General features: G+C 41.6%; 1 protein-coding gene across 20 annotated transcripts in view; it reads right to left on the bottom strand.

Annotated features, from left to right (window-relative positions):
* The window catches only part of NSD1 (nuclear receptor binding SET domain protein 1), a 179158-nt gene that overhangs the window by 64028 nt on the left and 94041 nt on the right, over positions 1–21089 (bottom strand). For all 20 annotated transcript variants that reach the window (XR_012414421.1, XR_012414422.1, XM_045394572.2 and 17 more), the window contains one exon: positions 1471–1595. Coding sequence is in view for 17 of the 20 variants with exons in the window: in XM_045394572.2 (XP_045250507.2) it covers positions 1471–1595 (125 nt within the window). In the remaining 3 variants the exon portion in view is untranslated. The remainder of the gene's footprint in view (positions 1–1470; positions 1596–21089) is intronic.

Below are 21089 nucleotides of genomic sequence, written 5' to 3'. Positions count from 1 at the left end.
GCAAGCTCCGCCTCCTGGGTTTACGCCATTCTCCCGCCTCAGCTTCCCAAGTTGCTGGGACTACAGGTGCCCGCCACCTCGCCCGGCTAGTTTTTTGTATTTTTTTAGTAGAGACGGAGTTTCACCATGTTAGCCAGGATGGTCTCGATCTCCTGACCAAGTGATCTGCCCGTCTCGGCCTCCCAAAGTGCTGGGATTACAGGCTTGAGCCACCGCGCCCGGCCGCTGTCTCAATTTTAAAAAAGAAAGAACAAACTGTCAGGGAATGGCTGATGGGAATAAAACATTCCTTTTTTTAACCCTCTAGTATGCAATTCTATATTACACATCATCATCTCTGATAGTCTAGCTAAAAATGTTCAACTTCAATCTATCAAACTGATAGGTTCTATCTTCCCCTTTACAGAGAACAGGAGATAGAGAAAACAATCTAACTGACACCTATAAGGAAGCAATTACACAAATACAGAAAGTAGATAACTTTACATGTCACTCTCTTATAGACATGATCATGATCGTGAAAAAAGGGATTATTCTGAATTCAAAGTGATTTGAGAACCATAACAACCAGTTACAATGAGCAGTCCTAGACTGAGTCCTGGTATGAATAATCCAAAGGTAAAGGTTAGGGGATAACTGGTGAAATTTGAAAGACAGTTGATGTCAGATAAACAGATCTTATATAAGATGTAAATATGTTAAACTGATTATAAAGGAAAATGCTCTTTTTTTTTTTTTTTTGAGACGGAGTCTCGTTCTATCACCCAGGCTGGGGTGCAGTGGCCTGATCTCGGCTCACTGCAAGCTCCACCTCCCGGGTTCACGCCATTCTCCTGCCTCAGGCTTCCGAGCAGCTTGGGACCACAGGTGCCTGCCACCATGCCGAGCTAATTTTTTGTATTTTTTTAGTAGAGACGAGGTTTCACCATATTAGCCAGTATGGTCTCGATCTCCTGACCTTGTGATCTGCCCACCTCGGCCTCCCAAAGTGCTGGGATTATAGGCGTGAGCCACCGCGCCTGGCAAATGCTCCATTTTTAAACTACATATTAAACTATGTAGGGGTAGAATGTCAAAATGTCTCTTAAATACTGCATTTTTTAAAAACTGAATTAAAAAATAAGACAAATAAGATATATTTACTTTTGAAATTAGGGTCAGACTATATATATTTCACTTTATATCCTATATATTTACTTAAGATTAAATCATAACAATATTCCTAAGTCATTAAATACTCTTTGAAGGCAAAGAGGGAAAAATATATACATAAAGAAATACAATATGTAGACTCATTTATATATTTCCTGAATAACCACTGAATCCTAAGTACTGTGCTAGAAGCTAAGAATAAAAAACAAGATCCCCAGTTAAACAAATTATTGTTTCATGAAGGTAAAGTATGACACTGAAGATAAAATTGCAGTTTCCTAAGGACCAGTGAAAGTTTGCCGAAATTTTGCAACATACCTTGTGCACCTGCTCCTGTACCTTCTTTTGTTTTTTCTTAGGAGCAAATATCTGATCATATTCTTCTGTATATTCCAAAAGCCACTTGCTTGGCTTCCTAAGGCGTTTCTTCTCTGACCGCACAGCTAAAAGATGATAAACACATTCAATATTAATCAAAAAGCTTCAGGAAAACCCACTGTTTTTATGAGACCATCTGATACTCCCAAAAGTAACCAGACGGGAAACCACATAGTAAAATAGACTATGGCTTAAGATGCAAAAGGCACAAAATGGCTTATGTTTTCTCATATGCAAAAGGAGCTAGGGGAGACAAAAGGGCTTGTGTTACCTTATATATGTATATTACAGAATATATGTGGCCCATCCAATATTGAGGAAAAGGTTAAATTTAAAGCCAGGTCTTATGGTCACTGACACCTGTACATATAAAGCCAATATATACCAAAAAGAAAAAAAAAAGAAATAGCATCTAGAACAGGTTAACGGGTAAAATACATCTTCAGTTACAGGTTAAGTATGCTTTATCTGAAATGCTTGGGATCTGAAGTGATTCAGAATTTTTCTTATTTTGGAATATTTGCATATATATAGTAAGTTATCTTGGGGATGGGACCCAAGTTGAAACACCAAATTCATTTATGTATTATATACATCTTTTATACACACAGCCTGAAGGTAACTTTACAAAATATTTATTTTCTGCATTATACAAAGTTTGTGTACAGTGAACCATAAGAAAGCAAAAGTGTCATTATCTCAGCCACCCATGTGGAATATCTGTGGTTGTTTGACATTACCATCATTACTGCCTCTGAATTTATATGCTACTGACAGGCAAACATTTTCTTACACTTATTCACACATAAGTACTTAACAGTAAAAATATGACATGCCATTAATACAGTGAGAAAGTAATGTGGTTCAGGGTAGCTAAGCAGCACAGGAGCATCACTAGAATACTTGTATCAGCTCATAAAAAACAGTAATTACAACGTCAGGCTTTGTGTCTCCATCTACGATGCTGTGTTTTGATTAAAAGGTTACTGTATACTGTTTTATTTTATAAGGTAAGAAGAAACATCATCAGCAGCAGTTGAGAAGCCAGGAAGTCCTCTAGGAATAAAGAGGCATTCTGTGGGATGGCTTTTTAAAATGTTTCCTCTAAAGTCATCTGTCTCATTGACAAGTATTGTCTAGAAAGATCTCATTTTAAATGCAGTATTTAACTCATTTAAATGCAGTATTTATTCATTTATTTACTTTTTGAGACGGGGTCTAGCTCTGTCACCCAGGCAGGGGTGCAGTGGCATGATCTCAGCTCACTACAACCTTCGCCTCCCAGGATCAAGCAACTCTCCTGCCTCAGCCTCCTGAGTAGTTAGGATTACAGGCGCCTGCCACCACATCCGGCTAATTTTGTATTTTTAGTAGAGACAGGGTTTCACCATGTTGGCCAGGTGTTCTCGAACTCCTGACCTCATGTGATCTGCCCGCCTTGGACTCCCAAAGTGCTGGGATTACAGGCGCGAGACACTGCACCCGGCCCAAGGCTCTCATTTTATAAACTGACATGATTTCTTTTTCTGTTATGAACGAACACTGCTCTGGTCCTTCAATAAGCCCATCACATACATTAACCATGTCATCTATAGGTACTTTTTCTGCAGTGTTAATGTCATCTTCATTATCACAATCACCCTGATTCAGATCTATCACCATGGTTGAACAAAGAAACTGGAGCCTCTCTGTCAATATTAAAAGCTTTCTTGTTATCCACTTCTTCCAGCTTACTGACAAACTGAAGGTATACTTTTTACATATGTAAGCATGTTACATATTTTTCTCACCTTACTGAAGAAGGTCATCAAAATCACCACCTTGTTCATTATCATCAGTGAACACAGTTGAAGGTCAGAAGTTGTGCCAGGCATGCACAGCTGTACCTTTAGTCACTGTGTTCCAGGCACTGACAACAGTATATATGGCATCCTTCACTTCTTTTGAAACCCTTTCACACGCATACATCTATTCACAGCTGCCAGCGTACTGTTCAAGAAAGCATTTTTATATTTACTCTTCATCAATCTAGGGATTCCCTGGTCATATGGCAGTGAAGTCACACTTCAGGGAAAGCACGTGGCATAAACATTATTTTTGATAAAACTTCAGCTGCAGGATGAGCCGAAGAGTTTTCAAGGAGGAACAGTCATCATCCAGTCCAGCTTCCCTGAAATAAGCACCAACTACTGCTACAAAATGTTTGTGGAACCAATCAGAAAAGATGTCCCTAGATACCCATGCCTTTCTGTTAGCATAATAACGAACTGGTAAGAAATTCATGCCTGTGGGTCAGGTGTGGTGGCTCAGGAGTTCAAGACCAGCCTGGCCAATGTGGTGAAAGCCTGTCTCCACTTAAAAAGAAAAAAAATTAGCCGGGCATGGTGGCTCACGTCTATAATGCAAGCTACTCCAGATGCTGAGGCACGAGAATCACTTGAACCCGGGAGGCAGAGGATGCAGTGAGCCAAGATCTAGCCACTGCACTCCAAGCTGGGTGACAGAGCCAAACTTTAAAAAAAAAAAAATTCATGCCTTGGGACTCAGTGCAGTGGCTCACGCCTGTAATCATAGCACTTAGGGAAGCCAATGCAGGAAGATCACTTGAGCCCAGGAGCTCAATACCAGCCTAGTTAACATAGTGAGACCCCATCTCTAGTAAAAATAAAAAAAATTAGCCAAGCATAGTAGCACATAGCTGTAATCCCAGCCACCAGGGAGGAATGCTTGAGTCTGGAAGATCAAGGATACTGTGAGCCGTAATTCAGCACTGCACTTAAGCCTGGACAACAGAGCGAGACTATCTCCAAAAAAAGAAAATAAAATAAATTCACGCCTTGAAATCACTAAGAGTAAGAACACAAGCTTTTGCCTATCATAGCAAGTTTACACTTACACATGCCTGCTTAATTAGCACATCCCAGCACAGTTATTCTGTCCTAGTCATCCTGAATTCCTGTAGGGGCTATCTCATCAGCTGCAGGCAGTGTCCTTCTGGGACAGTACCAAAACAGTGATTTTTTCACTAGCATTATTATATACTGGTTCTAGTGGCAGATTTTCATCAACAATAACCTCAGCAAAGTCACCAATGAATCTCTGCTGCTTCAAGATCAGCAGATGCTTTATCACCACAAATTTCTCTCTCTCTCTCTTTTTTTTTTTAAGACAGAGTTTTTCGCTCTTGTTGCCCAGGCTGGAGTGCAATGACATGATCTCGGCTCACTGCAACCTCCGTCTCCCGGGTTCAACTGATTCTCCTGCCTCACTCTCCCAAGTAACTGGGATCATGGGCACATGCCACCACGCCCAGCTAATCTTTATATTTTTAGGAGAGATGGGGTTTCACCACATCGGCCAAGCTGGTCTCAAACTCCAGACCTCACGTGATCTGCCTGCCTCGGCCTCCCAAGTGCTGGGATTATAGGCATAGGCCACCATTCCTGGCCCTATCACCACAAATGTTTAAAAGGTCAATACCATGATTTTTCAGAAATTTCTGCAACCAGCCTGTTGAATATTCACAGTTCCTTTCAATTTTCAGTTCATCATGATATATCTTTATTTCATGATTAGTACACAGTAAGTTGCATGTGTTCATGCACTGCTGATAGATCCACTCTCAATACACAATGAAGATCTTCATTATTAGTTTCATGTAGTGTTTTTCTATATTTCATTAACTTTTGTTAATCACCTTCAGCACAGAACATCAACAGTTATCCTCCTGTTTCTTCATATCATACATGGTGGTCATTCTAATACCATACTCTTCTGTAAGATGTTTCACACTTACACCACTGTCTAGTTTCTCCAAGAGCCTGACTTACTTTCTGCGCAATACATAAATTCTTCCTCTTTTCTTATTATTCTTATCCATGGTGATATCTTCAGGCTTTCTGAAAAGTTCAACAAAATCTTTATACCACAAAACAGGAAAAGAAATTGTTTTAAATTTAAAAACACAATGAATAATGCAAGGAGGCTTTTGCCCCATGTGGGTTATTTTGGAAAACTTTCTCTTGGTGCATCCAGCCTGCATGTGTGCCATTTTATCACCTTTTACGGGTATAATTGCATGGGAAAATCCGGCCATGAACGTAAAAGATACATCTAAGCTGAAGGGGGCTGGAAGGATAGTTTTTCCCTGGGGGACGTTGAATAAACTGTGCTGTGAGTTCCTGTGTTCTGACTGACGCATTGCATGAGGTCAACTGTGGTCAAAAAGATTTCAATTTTGGAGCATTTTGGATTTTCGGATTAGGAATGCTCAACCTGCATTTTAAACAATATATCGGCCAGGCGCGGTGGCTCAAGCCTGTAATCCCAGCACTTTGGGAGGCGGAGACGGGCGGATCACAAGGTCAGGAGATCGAGACCATCCTGGCTAACACGGTGAAACCCTGTCTCTACTAAAAAGTACAAAAAAACTAGCCGGGCGAGGTGGCGGGCGCCTGTAGTCCCAGCTACTTGGGAGGCTGAGGCAGGAGAACGGCGTAAACTCGGCAGGGGGAGCTTGCAGTGAGCTGAGATCCGGCCACTGCACTCCAGCCCGGGTAACAGAGCAAGACTCCGTCTCAGAAAAAAAAACAAAAGCAAAAACAAAAAAACAATATATCTATGGATTATGTAGAATATCAGAATGACATTTCAACAGAATATTATATAATTGACACTACCATATAAATTTCAAAACCACTTTACAAACAATTCATCATTTTAGTATCATATGGTTGTATTTATTGTCTCATGCTAAAAAACTGAGAACTATACATCTAAACAGAATTATCAAAAAACATAAAAGGCATGGGAGGCCAAGATGAGCAGATGGTTTGAGTCCAGGAGTTCAAGAACACCCTGGGCAACAAAGTGAGACCATGCCTCTACTAAACATAAAACAATAGCTGCCTGTGATGGCACACACCTGTGGTCCCAACTACATGGGAGACTGAAGCAGGAGGATGGCTTCAGCCCAGGAGATAAGGGCTGCAGTAAGCCAAGATAGTGCCACCGCACTCAAGCCTGAATGACACAGTGAAACCCTATCTGTAAATATAAAATAATAATATATATAATTAATTATATGTAATTATCCAAATAACACAAAAGTGTATGTCATATACGCAAAAGGCAGGAGAATAAGATTTAATATATATGCAATTGCTTTATGGATCAAAAGAAAAGAAAAGAATTGAAAGATTAAAAATGGAATCTTCGGTACATCCTTTAAAAAAATCTTGTCACGGGTCGGGCGCAGTGGCTCATGCCTATAATCCCAGCACTTTGGGAGGCCGAGGTCGGTGAATCACCTGAGGTCAGGAGTTCAAGACCAGCCTGGCCAACATGGAAAAATCCCGTCTCTACTAAAAATACAGAAATTGTGTAGTGACACACGCCTGTAGTCCCAGCTACTCAGGAGGGTGAGGCAGGAGAATTGCTTGAACCCGGAAGGTGGAGGCTGTAGTGAGTTGAGATTGCGCCACCGAACTTTAGCCTCTGTCTCAAAAAATAATAATCTTGTCGTGTTTTATGATCAAAATATCAAAGCATACATATTTCTTCAAAGTAATGGTGAAAACAGCTAGGCAAAGTGGCCCACGCCTGTAATTCAAGTACTTTCGAAGGGACAGGCAGGAGGATTACTTGAACCCAGGAGAGTTCAACACAAGCCTGGGGAACATGGTGAGACCTCATCCTTACAAAAAGTTACAATATTAGCTAGGCGTGGTGGCACGTGTCTGTAGTCCCAGCTATTTGGGAGGTTGAGGCGGGAGGATCGCTTGAACCCAGGAGTTCGAGGCTGCAATGAGCTAGGATTGTGCCACTGCACTTCAGCCTGGACAACAGAACAAAACCCTGTCTCAAAGTGGGGGCAGGGTGGTGACTTACACAAACCCATCAAATTAGTTAATTATTGAGGTGGCAAGGTCATAATTCCATCCCAAAGTTTCTCAAAACTCCCCACGAACACTCTTCATTAAAACAGGTCCCTATGCTATCATATCATGCCCCTTTTCCCCCTCCATCACTACCCGCCTCACACAAATTGGATCTCAATCCTAGACAGTCTCCCTCCTTTGTCTTCTTCTTGGCATGTTCCATAGGCTAAGTCTTGTTGCGTTTCCTTTTTTTGAGACAGAGTCTTGCTTTGTCGCCCAGGTTGAAGTGCAATGATGTGATCTCGGTTCACTGCAACCTCCACCTCATGGGTTCAAGTGATTCTTGTGCCTCAGTCTCCCGAGTAGCTGGGACTACAGGTACATGCCACCATGCCTGGCTAATTTTTTGTATTTTTTAGTAGACAGACAGGGTTTCATCATGTTGGCCCAGCTGGTCTCAAACTCCTGACCTCAGGTGATCTGCTCGCCTCAGCCTCCCAAAGTGCTGGGATTATAGGCTTGAACCACCATGCCCGGCCACGTTTCCTCTTATAATTGCTGTTTCCACTCTACCTTTGGGGTTTGCTTCTCTCATAGAGTAACTTCTCAGACTAGGCTTCAATCCTCCAGTTCTCTATTTCCTTGCAGCTCACAATGAAACCAGCAGATAGCACAAAACATTGGAAATTAAAGTGAGAAATTCTGTACTGGATACATCTACTAGGTGACAGAGACCTTATGGATCATAAAACCTAAAATATTTACTATCTGGGCCGGGCGCGGTGGCTCACGCCTGTAATCCCAGCACTTTGGGAGGCCGAGGCGGGCAGATCACAAGATCAGGAGATCGAGACCATCCTGGTTAACACAGTGAAACCCCATCTCTACTAAAAATACAAAAAAATTAGCTGGGCATGGTGGCGGGCACCTGTAGTCCCAGCTACTCGGGAGGCTGAGGCAGGAGAATGGCATGAACCCAGGAGGTGGAGCTTGCAGTGAGCCGACATTGCTCCACTGCACTCCAGAATGGGCGACAGAGCGAGACTCCATCTCAAAAAAATAAATAAATAAATAAAATAAAAATAAAAATAAAAATAATTTACTATCTGGCACTTCAATAAAAGTCTACCAATTCTTTCCCTAAATAAAAAATAGAGTAATATACTCAGGCTGAGGCAAGAGAATCACTTGAACCCAGGAGGCAGAGGTTGCAGTGAGCTGAGACAGCGCCACTGCACTCCAGCCTGGACAACAGAGTGAGACTTTGTCTAAAAAATAAAAATAAATAAAAAATAAATAGAGTAACATATTGTAAGTGAAACAGCTTGGTGACAACTGAATGAATTTAAAAAAGATGCTTCCTGGGTGGGATGCAGTGGCTCATGCCTGTAATCTCAGCATTTTGGGAGGTTGAAGCAGGCAGATTACTTGAAGTCGAGAGTTTGAGACCAGCCTGGCCAACATGGTGAAGCCCCGTCTCTACTAAAAATACAAAAACTAGCCAGGCGTGGTGGTGCATACCTGTAGTCGCAGATACTCAAGAGGCTAAGGCAGAAGAATCACTTGAACCTGGGAGGTCGAGGTTGCAGTGAGCCTAGATCGTGCCACTGCACTCCAGCCTGGGTGACTGAGCAACACTCCATCTCAAAAAAATAAAAAAATATATAAAAAGAGGCTTCCTGGCTGTTGCTAGGTTTCCCCTCTTTCTTTCTTGCCTCAGCTACCCCGCCAATTCCCTACCTATGTTCTCTCCCAGTTACAGCACTTTTCAGTTAGAAAAGCATGGAGAATTCACCTACTGTTACTACAAAGGAGCAACATGAGGCAAAAAAGTAAGTGATTTGCCAAGCTAAGATAAAGAATATACCAGGAACAAAGGAGGAATATGGCCTTTTGGATACTGGAAGAAAATATCAAAATCCATAAAACTGCACAAGTCAATGGAGAGAGGAGTAACTATGCAAACCTTAATACAGGATATGTAGCAAATATCAAACAAAGCAAGAGCCAAATCACACTACCCCTAAGGTTCTCAGCAAATACGCCCTAATTCCTACCACACAACCAGTATGTCATGCCTACTATACAACTACAAAATGTCATTGTATTGTGAAGAAAGAGATAAATGACAAATACTGGATGAGTATAGCAATAGCCATAGACCTCAGAGTATACACTATCAACTAAAATGATAAAACAGCCAAAAAGTTGAAACAGCCCAAATATTAATCAATGAATGAATGAATGAATAAATAAAATTAGGCATATACCTACAGTGGAATACTATTTAGCAAAAAAGAGGGCAAATTACAGATGGTAGGTTTTTGTTTTCTGTTTTTTTAAAATCTCAAAAATATACCAAATGAGAAGAACAAGACACAAAAGATCACATATTGCATGACTCCATTAATATTAAATGTCCAGGGAAAAGGCAAATCTACAGAGACAGTCAACTAATGGTTCTCTAGGGCTAGTGGTAGGAATAGGGATTAACTATATACAGATTAAAAGGATCTTTACTGGGATGGCAGAAACACTCCAAAACAGATTTAAAGAGATGGTTGCATAACACATTAAATTTGCAAAATATTATTCGATTGTATACACAAAATGTATGAATTTTATGGTATATAAATTATACCTTGGATAAAGCTAATTTTAAAAAGTAAAATCTCTTCATCAAGACTGAACTACATACAGTTTTCTCCTTTTCATTAAAATGGTGAATTATTCCAAAGGACTAGAATACTAATAGCAACATCACTCCTCCAATACAGATTATTCGACCCTATTTATACCTTGACTTTCCTAGTTCTGGAACCTCAGAGAAAAAAGTTTAAACAACAAAAAAAGGCAAAAACCCCAAAATCATTCCTAATAGTGGCAATCTAGATCATTCAGCCTAGGCCGGGACTGGTGGCTCGCACCTGTAATCCCAGCACTTTGGGAGGACAAGGCAGGTGGATCACTTGAGGTCAGGAGTTGAGACCAGTGTGGGGAAAAGAAAGAGAGATCAGCCTGTTACTGTGTCTATGTAGAAAGTGGTGGACATGGGAGACTCCATTTGGTTCTGTGTTTGGGATGCTGTTGATCTGTGACCCTGCCCCCAACCTTGTCCTTGCAGGAGACATGTGCTGTGGTGACTCCGGGTTTGGTGGATTTTGGGCTGTGCGGGATGTGTCTTTGTTAAACAAGTGCCTGAAGGCAGCTTGCTGGTTAAAAATCCTGCCCGTCCTGGGCAATGGAACATCTCGGTGTAAAACTCGATTGTATGCTCTGTTTACTGAGAAAGGAGAAAACCGCCTTACAGCATAAGGTGGGACTTGCTGGCGGGACTTGCTGGTGCAATGCTGCTAAGAGGTTTGAGGAGATGTTTGCATATGCATATCAAGGCACAGCATTTTCCTTTGAACTTATTCATGTCACAGAGATCTTTGTCCATATGTCTTACTGCTAATTTTCTCCCTTCGATGATCCTATTGTCCTGCCACTCCCTTATCTTTAAGATGGTAAAGATAATTATCAATAAATACTAAGGGAACTCAGAGACCGGTGCCGGCGTGGGTCCTCTGTAAGCTGAGCGCTGGTCCCCTGGGCCCACTTTTTCTTTCTCTATACTTTGTCTCTGTGTCTCATTTCTTTTCTCAAGTCTCTTGTTCCACCTAACAAGAAACGCCCACAGGTGTGGAGGGGCAGGCCACCCCTTCAGACCAGCCTAGCCAACATGGCAAAATCCCGTCTTTAATAAAAATACAAAAATTCGCTGGGCATGGTGGTGCATGTCTATAGTTGCAGCTACCATCTCGTAAGTCAAGATAATGCCACTGCACTCTCACCCATCCTGGGTGAGAGTTAAGACTCTAACTCAAAAAAAAAAAAAAAAAAAAAGACCAATGTTATCAATACACTATAATAAAAGTTATGTGAATGTGCTCTCTCTCCCTCTCTGCCCCAAAATAACTGTATTGTACTGTACTCATTTTTGGACCTCGGTTGACTACAGGTAATTGATACTGTGAAAAATGAGTTTCTAGATAAAGGGAGACTACTGTGCAGAGGTAAGAGAAATATGTAAAACCATATAACAGGGCTGCATACAGCGCGACGCAAACTGAGAAAATCTACAGGATGAATCTTCCAAAAAAATAAATTACAAGGGAACTTTCTGCTTTTTTTTTTTTTTTTTTTTTTTTTTGAGACACAGTTTTTCTCTTGTGGTCCAGGGTGGAGTGCAATGGCACAATCTTGGCTCACTGCAACCTCTGCCTCCTGGGTTTAAGAGATTCTCCTGCCTAACCCTCCGGAGTAGGTGGAATTACAGGCGTGATCCACTGTGCCGGGCCAAGCTTTCTGCTTTCTGTTGTGTGTTTTAGGTTATTTTCAAAATTAAAATATGAATATTTGCACTGGGTATATGGCTCACATCTGTCATGCTAGCACTTTGGGAGGCCAAGGCGGGTGGATCACCTGAGGTCAGGAGTTTGAGACCAGCCTGGCCAATGTGGTGAAACCCTGTCTCTACTAAAAATACAAAAATCAGTCGGATGTGGTGGCACACACCTATAGCTACTCTGGAGGCTGAGGCAGGAGAATCGCTTGAACCCAGGAGGCGGAGGTTGCAGTGAGCCGAGATTGCATCACTGCAGTCAAGCCTGGGTGACAGAGCTAGGCTCTGTCTAAAAATAATAATAATTATTATAATAATAATAATATTTAACTCATAAAAATCCGAAGTTAATCAAGATTGCTACCATCCTGTCAGAAAGTAAAGGAAACTAATTTCCATCTGCCTCCATACTGATATTTTATTGTTGTGGTGTATTTTAATGCCATATATATTTAAGACCATAAGGCATTATTATTTTCATAGTCAACTGTTATTTAGATTTACTCAAATGTTTAGCACTTTGTTTATTCTGAATTCCTACTGAAAAAGGATATATTGTAGAAAATTACAAACATCTACAAAACCAGTATAATAAACACCTAGACTCACTGATTACAAATTCATGGCCATTCTATTTTTATCTGTATCCCCGTCTTTCCACGTTATTTTGCAACATCTTATACTCCATATTTCATCCATATGTGTTTCATCATGTATCTCTAATAGGATATGTTAACATAACAGAATACCTCTAGTACATGCAATGGTATTTACTCAGTAAAAATATCCCTATACCCTGCCCTACAGTCATTAAAAATTTGGCAGGATTCTGTAAAATAAGAAACCATTGGAAATTCCAAACAACCAAAGTAAATTAACCATGTGAAACATAGCTTCATTTATATCAAAACTATACATATGTAGCCCTTTAACAAAATTTCATACTTTACTCAAAAATTTTTTTAAATTACTAGATTGTGAGTGGGAATACAGACTTGAAAAAGGGGGTGATGGCCGGGCGCGGTGGCTCAAGCCTGTAATCCCAGCACTTTGCGAGGCCGAGACGGGCGGATCACGAGGTCAGGAGATCGAGACCATCCTGGCTAACGCGGTGAAACCCCGTCTCCACTAAAAAATACAAAGAACTAGCCGGGCAAGGTGGCGGGCGTCTGTAGTCCCAGCTACTCGGGAGGCTGAGGCAGGAGAATGGCGTGAACCCGGGAGGCGGAGCTTGCAGTGAGCTGAGATCCCGCCACTGCACTCCAGCCTGGGTGACAGAGCGCGACTCCGTCTCAAAAAAAAAAAAAAAAGAAAAAAGAAAAAAAAAGAAAAAGGAAGTGATTAGACTGGATGCTAAAAAAAAAAAAAAAAAAAAATTAACAGAATGCCAACCTGTACTTTTCCGTACTGTTAGCAGGAACTTATCAGTACAACAACTATGAAGTGAAATTTCAAATTGGAATACTACAAGATATTGCCAAATACAAACCACATCTCCAGATCTGCTCTGGAGAGCAGATCTGAGCCACGGAGGGATAGGGTTGGGAGGAAAATTTTTACTGAATAGCTTCTTGCATCTTTTCAATACATACTCAAAACCAAACAAATTCAAAAACTGAAGTAAAAATAAAATTATATGAAAATATTTGAAATATTATCATGAACGAAAATTGTGAACTATTCTTAAGGAAAAGACAGTATCTGCTTTAACAGTAATATTCACATGTACATTAATAATGATTCACAGGAAAGGATTATTTCCAGCATCCATATGACCCTATTTACTAGCAAAGGTAGACCTATATAAAGGCAGTGAAAGTAAAGGATGTCAGGAAAAAGGGGAGAAATACGTAAGAAAGGCCGCAATTGGGTTATAACAAAGCACTACTTAAGAATCTACCTGTCACGCTCATTCTATGAGGCCAGTATTACTCTGAAAGCAGAACTAGACAAAGATAGCTGGGCATGGCAGCTCACACCTGTAATCCCAGCATTTTGGGAGGCTCAGGCAGGCAGATCACTTGAGGTCAGGAGTTCAAGACCAGCCTGGCCAACATGGTGAAACCCTGTCTCTACTAAAAACACAAAAATTAGCTGGGTGTGGTGGCACGTGCCTGTAACCCCAGCTACTCGGGAGACTGAGACAGGAGAATCACTTGAACCCGGGAGGCAGAGGCTGCAGTGAGCCGAGATCGCACCACTGCATTCCAGCCTGGGCAACCAGAGCGAAACTCCATCTCAAAAAAAAAAAAAAAGAAAAGAAAAACATCAACAACAAAAAGAACTAGACAAAGGTATCACACAAATAGGAAAGCTGTAGACCAATATCCCTTATGAGTATAGATTTTTAAATCTTCAGCAAAATACAAGCAAAACACATCCAACAACATTACGCAACACGACCAAGTAGGATTTACCCCAGGACTTCAAAGTTGGTTCAAATTACAAAAATCAATCAATATAATACATCATATGGATAGAATAAAGGGCGAAACACAAAACTATCTTCTCAAAAGACACAAAGAAGATCTTACAAATGTGACAAAATAGGTATAAAAGAGAACATTCTAAATATGAAAGGTAATATAATAAAACCACGGCTGACATCATAGTTCATGAAAAAGACTCAATTATTTCCTCCTAACATCAAAAACAAGACAAGGATGTCTGCTTTCTCCACTAGTATTCCACATCACACTGGAAGCTCTAGTCAGGGTAAGTAAACAAAGGGAGAAAAGGGCAACTGGATTAGAAAACATGCAGATTACACAGTCATGTACACAGAAAATCCAAAGGAATTCATAAAAAAAAACTATTACTAACAGTAATCAATAATTCTATTAATTAACACGAGTTCAGCAAAGTTGCACGATAAAATACACAAAATGTTTGTATTTTCAAAAACATGCGATAAACAATTTGAGAATGTAATCAGAAAAACAAATTCATTTATAAAAGGACAAAGACTAAAATACTTAGGAATAAATTTTTTTAAGTGCAGAATTTATACACTGAAAATTACAAAGTATCGTGGAAAGAAGTGAAAGACAAATCTAATTGGATGAAAAGTCATCTATTATTCACGGACTGGAAGACTTAATATTGCTAACATGGCAACACTACGCAAACTACCCTACAGATTCAGCACAATCCCTATCAAAATCATAACTGGCTTTTTTGCAGAAACTTACAACCTTGTTCTAACATTAATATGAAACACCAAAGATGCAAAAGAGCCAAAATGATCTTGAAAAAGGATAAAGTTAAAAAACTTATACTTTCCAATTTCAGAGACATTTTTAGTAAAGATGAAGTTTCACCCTCTTGTTGGACAGGATGATCTTGAACTCCTGATCTCAGGTCATCTGCCTGCCTTGGCCTCTCAAAATTCTGGAGTTATAGGTGTGAGCCACCACTTCATTGAGAGCACAGAACCAACCTCTTACGTAGTTATGGCCAACTGACTATCAATAAGAATGCAAAGACCATTAAACAGGTAAAGAATATTCTTTTCAGGCTGGGCGTGGTGGCTCTCTCATTTGGTTTTTTGGAGACAGAATCTTGCTCTGTCGCCCAGGCTGGAGTGCAGTCGCACAGTATCAGCTCACTGCAACTTCCGCTTCCCTTGGCCTCCCAAAGTGCTGGGATTACAGGTGCGAGCCACCATGCCCAGCCACACAAGTCTTAACAAATTTAAGAAGACTGAAATCATACCAAGTATCTGTTCCAGTCACAATCAAGTGAAATCAAGTGAAACCAGAAATCAATATCAGTACAAAAACTGAAAAATCCACCAATATGTGGAAATTAAACAACAAACTCTTGAACAATCAATGGAAAAAAGAAGAAATCACAAGGAAAATTAGAAAATACCTTTTGACAGGGCTGGGTGCGTTGGCTCACGCCTGTAATCCCAGCACTTTGGGAGGCTGAGACAGGAGGATCACAAGGTCAGGAAATCAAGACCATCCTGGCTAACATGGTGAAACCTCGTCTCTACTAAAAATACAAAAAATTAGCCGGGCGTGGTGGCACATGCCTGTAGTCCCAGCTACACGGGAGGCTGAGGCAGGAGAATCGCTTGAACCTGGGAGGTGGAGGTTGCAGTGAGCCAAGATCGCGCCACTGCACTCCAGTCTGGGTGACAGAGCAAGACTCTGTCTAAAAAAAAGAAAGAGAGAAAAGAAAATATCTTGTGACAAATGAAAACAACATACCAGCTGGGTGCGGTGGCTCACGCCTGTAATCCCAGCACTTTGGGAGGTCAAGGTGGGTAGAACACGAGGTCAAGAGATGGAGATCATCCTGGCCAACATAGCGAAACCCGTCTCTACTAAAAATACAGAAACTAGCCGGGTGTGATGGCAGGCGCCTGTAATCCCAGCTACTCGGGAGGCTGAAGCAGGACAATCGGTTGAACCTGGGAGGCGGAGGTTGCACTGAGTGGAGATTGTGCCACCTCACTCCAGCCTGGCGACAGAGTGAGACTCCGTCTCAAAAACAAAACAAAACAAAACAAAATTATAGGATGCGCAAAAGCACTACTAAAAGAGAAGGCTGTATCAGTAAATGCCAACATTGAAAAACAAGAAAGATTTCAACTCAACAACCTAAATTTACACCTCGAGAAACCAGAAAAATAAAACTAATCCCAAAGTTAGCAGAATGAAAGAAACAAAGACTAGAGCATATACAAATGAAAAGATAAACTACAGACCAATATCCCTTATAAATACTGATGTAAAAATCCTCAACAAAATACTAGTATACCAAATTAAATAGCACATTTAAAGAAATATGGCTCCCGTCGGGGCCAGCAGAAGGAAAAAAAAGGGTGGGGGGGGACAGGCATGGTGGCTCACACCTGTAATCCTGGCACTTTGGGAGACCAAGGCAGGCAGATCACAAGGTCAGGAGATTGAGACCATGCTGGCTAACACCCGTCTACTAAAAAACCCCGTCTACTAAAAAATACAAAAAAAATTTAGCTCGGCGTGGTGCCGGGGGTGCCTGTAGTCCCAGCTACTCAGGAGGCTGAAGCAGGAGAATGGCATGAACCCAGGAGGCGGAACTTGCAGTGACCCGAGATTGCGCTACTGCACTCCAGCCAGGGTGACAGAGTGAGATTCCATCTCAAAAAAAAAAAAGAAATACACATCATGACCAAGTAGAATTTAATCCTGGAATGCAACGATGGTTCAAAAATAGAAATAAAAATCAACAGAATAGAAAAATCAACAGAACAGTGCACATTAACAGAATAAAGGACCAAAAAAATAAATAAATAACTACATGACCTTCGCACTTGATGTAGAAAAAACATGTGACAAAATTCAACTATATTTCATGACTGAAAAGAAAGCACTCAACAAACTAGGAATAAAAAGAAATTACATGCCAGGTATCGTAGCTCACACCTGTAATCCCAGCACTTTTGGGGTGCCAAGGTGGGAAGACTGCTTGAGCCCAGGAGTCTTGAGACCAGCCTAGGAAACACAGTAAAATCCTGTTTCTACAAAAAATTACAAAATTAGTCAGATGCCATGGTGCACACCTGTAGTCCCAGCTACTTGAAATGCTGAGGTGGGAGGATCACTTGAGCTCAGAAGTTTTAGACCCACCTAGGCAACATAGTAAAATCCATCTGTACAAAAAGGTTAAAAATCAGCCGAGTTGGGCCGGGTGCGGTGGCTCACGCCTGTAATCCCAGCACTTTGGGAGGCCGAGGCGGGCGGATCACAAGGTCAGGAGATCGAGACCATGGTGAAACGCCGTCTCTACTAAAAATACAAAAAAATTAGCCAGGCGTGGTGGCAGGCGCCTGTAGTCCCAGCTACTCGGGAGACTGAGGCAGAAGTATGGTGTGAACCCGGGAGGCGGAGCTTGCAGTGAGCCAAGATCGCGCCACTGCACTCCAGCCTGGGTGACAGAGCGAGACTCCGTCTCAAAAAAAAAAAAAAAAAAAAAAAAAATCAGCCGAGTATGGTGGTGCATGGCTGTAGTCCCAGCTACTTGGGAGGTGGAGGTGGGAGTATTGATTGAGCCTGGGTGGTTGAGGCTGCAGTGAGCCATATCACCACTGCACTCCAGCCTAAGTGACAGAATGTGACCCTGTCTACGCTTTGGGAGGCTGAGGCGGGAAGATCAGGAGTTCGAGACTAGCCTGACCAACGTGATGAAAGCCCGTCTCTACTAAAAATACAAAAAAATTAGCCAGGCGTGGTGGTGGGCACCTGTAGTCCTAGCTACTCGGGAGGCTGAGGAAAGAGAATGGCGTGAACCCGGGAGATGGAGGTTGCAGTGAGCCAAGATGGCGCCACTGCACTCCATCGTGGACACCAAGAATGAAACTCCGTCTCAAAAAAAAAAGAAAAAAGAATGTGACCCTGTCTAAAAACAAAAACACAAAAACCCAAACAAAAAAGTAATTACATAAATATAATAAAGACTATATATGAAAAGACCACAGCTAATATGCTTGACAGTGAAACACTGAAAGCTTTTCCTCTAAAGAGCAAGGGAAATATACTCACTGTAGCAACCTATTCAACACATTACTTGAACTCCTAGCAGAGTAATTAGGCAATAAATAGGCAAGCAAGAAGCCAAATTATCTCTTTGCAGACGACGTGAACTTTTATGTAGGAAACCCTAAAGATTCCACATGCTATTAGAACAAAGAAGCAAATTTGGCAAAGTTCCAAGATACAAAATTAAACCTGAAAAAACAGTTGCATTTCTATATACTCATAATGAACAATATGAAAGGAAATTAAAACAATTACATTTACAATAGCATAAAAAAGAATAGAATACTTAAGAATAAACTTAACCAAGGAGGCAAAATGGCTGTACACTCCAAAACACTGTTGGATAAAATTATGGAAGACATAAATAAATGGAAAGATAGGCTGTTTTCATGGACTGGAAAACTTAATATTGTTAAGATATCCCAGCCGGGCGCAGTGGCTCAAGCCTGTAATCCCAACACTTTGGGAGGCCAAGGCCGGCGGATCACAAGGTCAGGAGATTGAGACCATCCTGGCTAACACGGTGAAACCCCGTCTCTACTAAAAATACAAAACAATTAGTCCCAGCTACTCAGGAGGTAGGAGAATGGCATGATCCCGGGAGGCAGAGCTTGCAGTGAGCCGAGATCACGCCACTGCACTCCAGCCAGGGGGACACAGCGAGACTCCGTCTCAAAAAAAAAAAAAAAAAGATACCCCTACTACCCAAAGGAAACTAAAAAGTCAATGCAATCCCTATCAACATCTCAATAGCCATTTTTTTTTTTGCAGAAATAAAAAACTATCTTAAATTAGTGTGTAACCTCAAAGAACTCCCAAAGAAACAAAACAATCTTGAGAAAAAAAAAACTGGAGGCCTTACATTTCCTAATTTCAAACATATCATGAGGCTATGGTAATCAAAACAATATTGTACTGGCATAAAAATACAGACATATAAGTCAATGGAACAGAATAGAGATCCACAGAGATCCCTGGCCAGGGTGGTGGCTCACACCTGTAATCCCAGCTTTTTGGGAGACTGAGGCAGGAGGATCACTTGAGCCCAGGAATTCAAGAAAAGCCTGGGCAACATGGTTGGATCCCATCTAAATTTTACTAAAAATTAAAAGAACAGAAATCCCTGAAATAAATCACATATATGGTCAAATGATCTTCAACAACAGTGCCAAGACTACACAATGGGGAAAGGATAGTCTCTTTAACAAATGGTATTGTGAAAACTGGATATCCACACGCCGAAGAATGAAGATGAACTCTCATCTTACAACTCATATAAAAATTATCATAAAATAGATCAAAGACCTAAACATAAGACCTCCAACTATGAAACTCCTAGAATAACACAAACGAAAAACTTCATGATATTGGAATGAACAATAATTTCCTGGCTATGAAACCCAAAGCACAAGTAAAAATTTTTTAAAAAGCAAAAACGGAAAATAATATCACATTAACTTCTATACAGCAAAGAAAACAATCAACAGAGTGAAAAAGCAGGTACAAAATGGGAGAAAATACTTGCAAATCATACATCAGATAATTGGTTAACATCCAGAATATATTAGTAACTTACACCTCATTTTTTTTTTTTTGAGGCGGAGTCTCGCTCTGTCGCCCAGGCTGGAGTGCAGTGGCAGGATCTCAGCTCACTGCAAGCTCCGCCTTCCGGGTTTACGCCATTCTCCTGCCTCAGTCTCCTGAGTAGCTGGGACTACAGGCGCCCACCACCTCGCCCGGCTAGTTTTTTGTATTTTTTAGTAGAGATGGGGTTTCACCATATTAGCCAGGATGGTCTCGATCTCCTGACCTCGTGATCTGCCCGTCTTGGTCTCCCAAAGTGCTGGGATTACAGGCTTGAGCCACCGCACCCGGCCACACCTCATTTTTTTAAATAACAAGATTTAAAAATATGCAAAGGGATATGCACAGTAGCTCATGTCTGGAATCCCAGCATTTTGGGAGGCGAAAGCAGGAGCATCATTTGAGCCCAGTAGTTGAAGACCAGCCTGGGCAGCATAGCCAGAAACGTGTCTCTACAAAAAAAAACCACAAAAATTAGACAAGTGTGGTGGCATGCACCTGTACTCCCAGCTACTCAGGATGTTGAGATAGAAGGATTGCTTGAGCCCAGGAGTTCGAGGCTGCAGTGAGCTATAACTGCACCACTGTATTTCCAGCCCGGGTGACAAAGAGACCCAGTATCTTTTTTTTTTTTTTTTTTTTTTTTTTTGAGACAGAGTCTCGCTCTGCCGCCCAGGCTGGAGTGCAGTGGCGTGATCTTGGCTCACTGCAAGCTCCGCCTCCCGGGTTCACGCCATTCTCCTGCCTCAGCCTCCCGAGTAGCTGGGACTACAGGCGCCCGCCACCTCGCCCAGCTAGTTTCTTTTTTGTATTTTTTAGTAGAGACGGGGTTTCACTGTGTCAGCCAGGATGGTCTCGATCTCCTGACCTCGTGATCCGCCCGTCTCGGCCTCCCAAAGTGCTGGGATTACAGGCTTGAGCCACCGCGCCCGGCCGAGACCCAGTATCATTAAAAACATATGTAGGCCGGGCACAGTAGCTCACGCCTTTAATCCCAGCACTTTGGGAGGCCGAGGTGGGCGGATCATTAGGTCAGGAGTTCGAGACCACCCTGGCTAACATGGTGAAACCCCATCTCTACTAAAAATACAAAAAAAAATTAGCCAGGTGCAGTGGTGGGCACCTGCAGTCCCTGCTACTCAGGAGGCTGAGGCAGGAGAATGGCATGAACCTGGGAGG

Source organism: Macaca fascicularis, chromosome 6 (assembly GCF_037993035.2).
Source record: "Macaca fascicularis isolate 582-1 chromosome 6, T2T-MFA8v1.1".
Taxonomy (NCBI): domain Eukaryota; kingdom Metazoa; phylum Chordata; class Mammalia; order Primates; family Cercopithecidae; genus Macaca; species Macaca fascicularis.
This window is presented reverse-complemented; position numbering and strand designations above follow the sequence as displayed.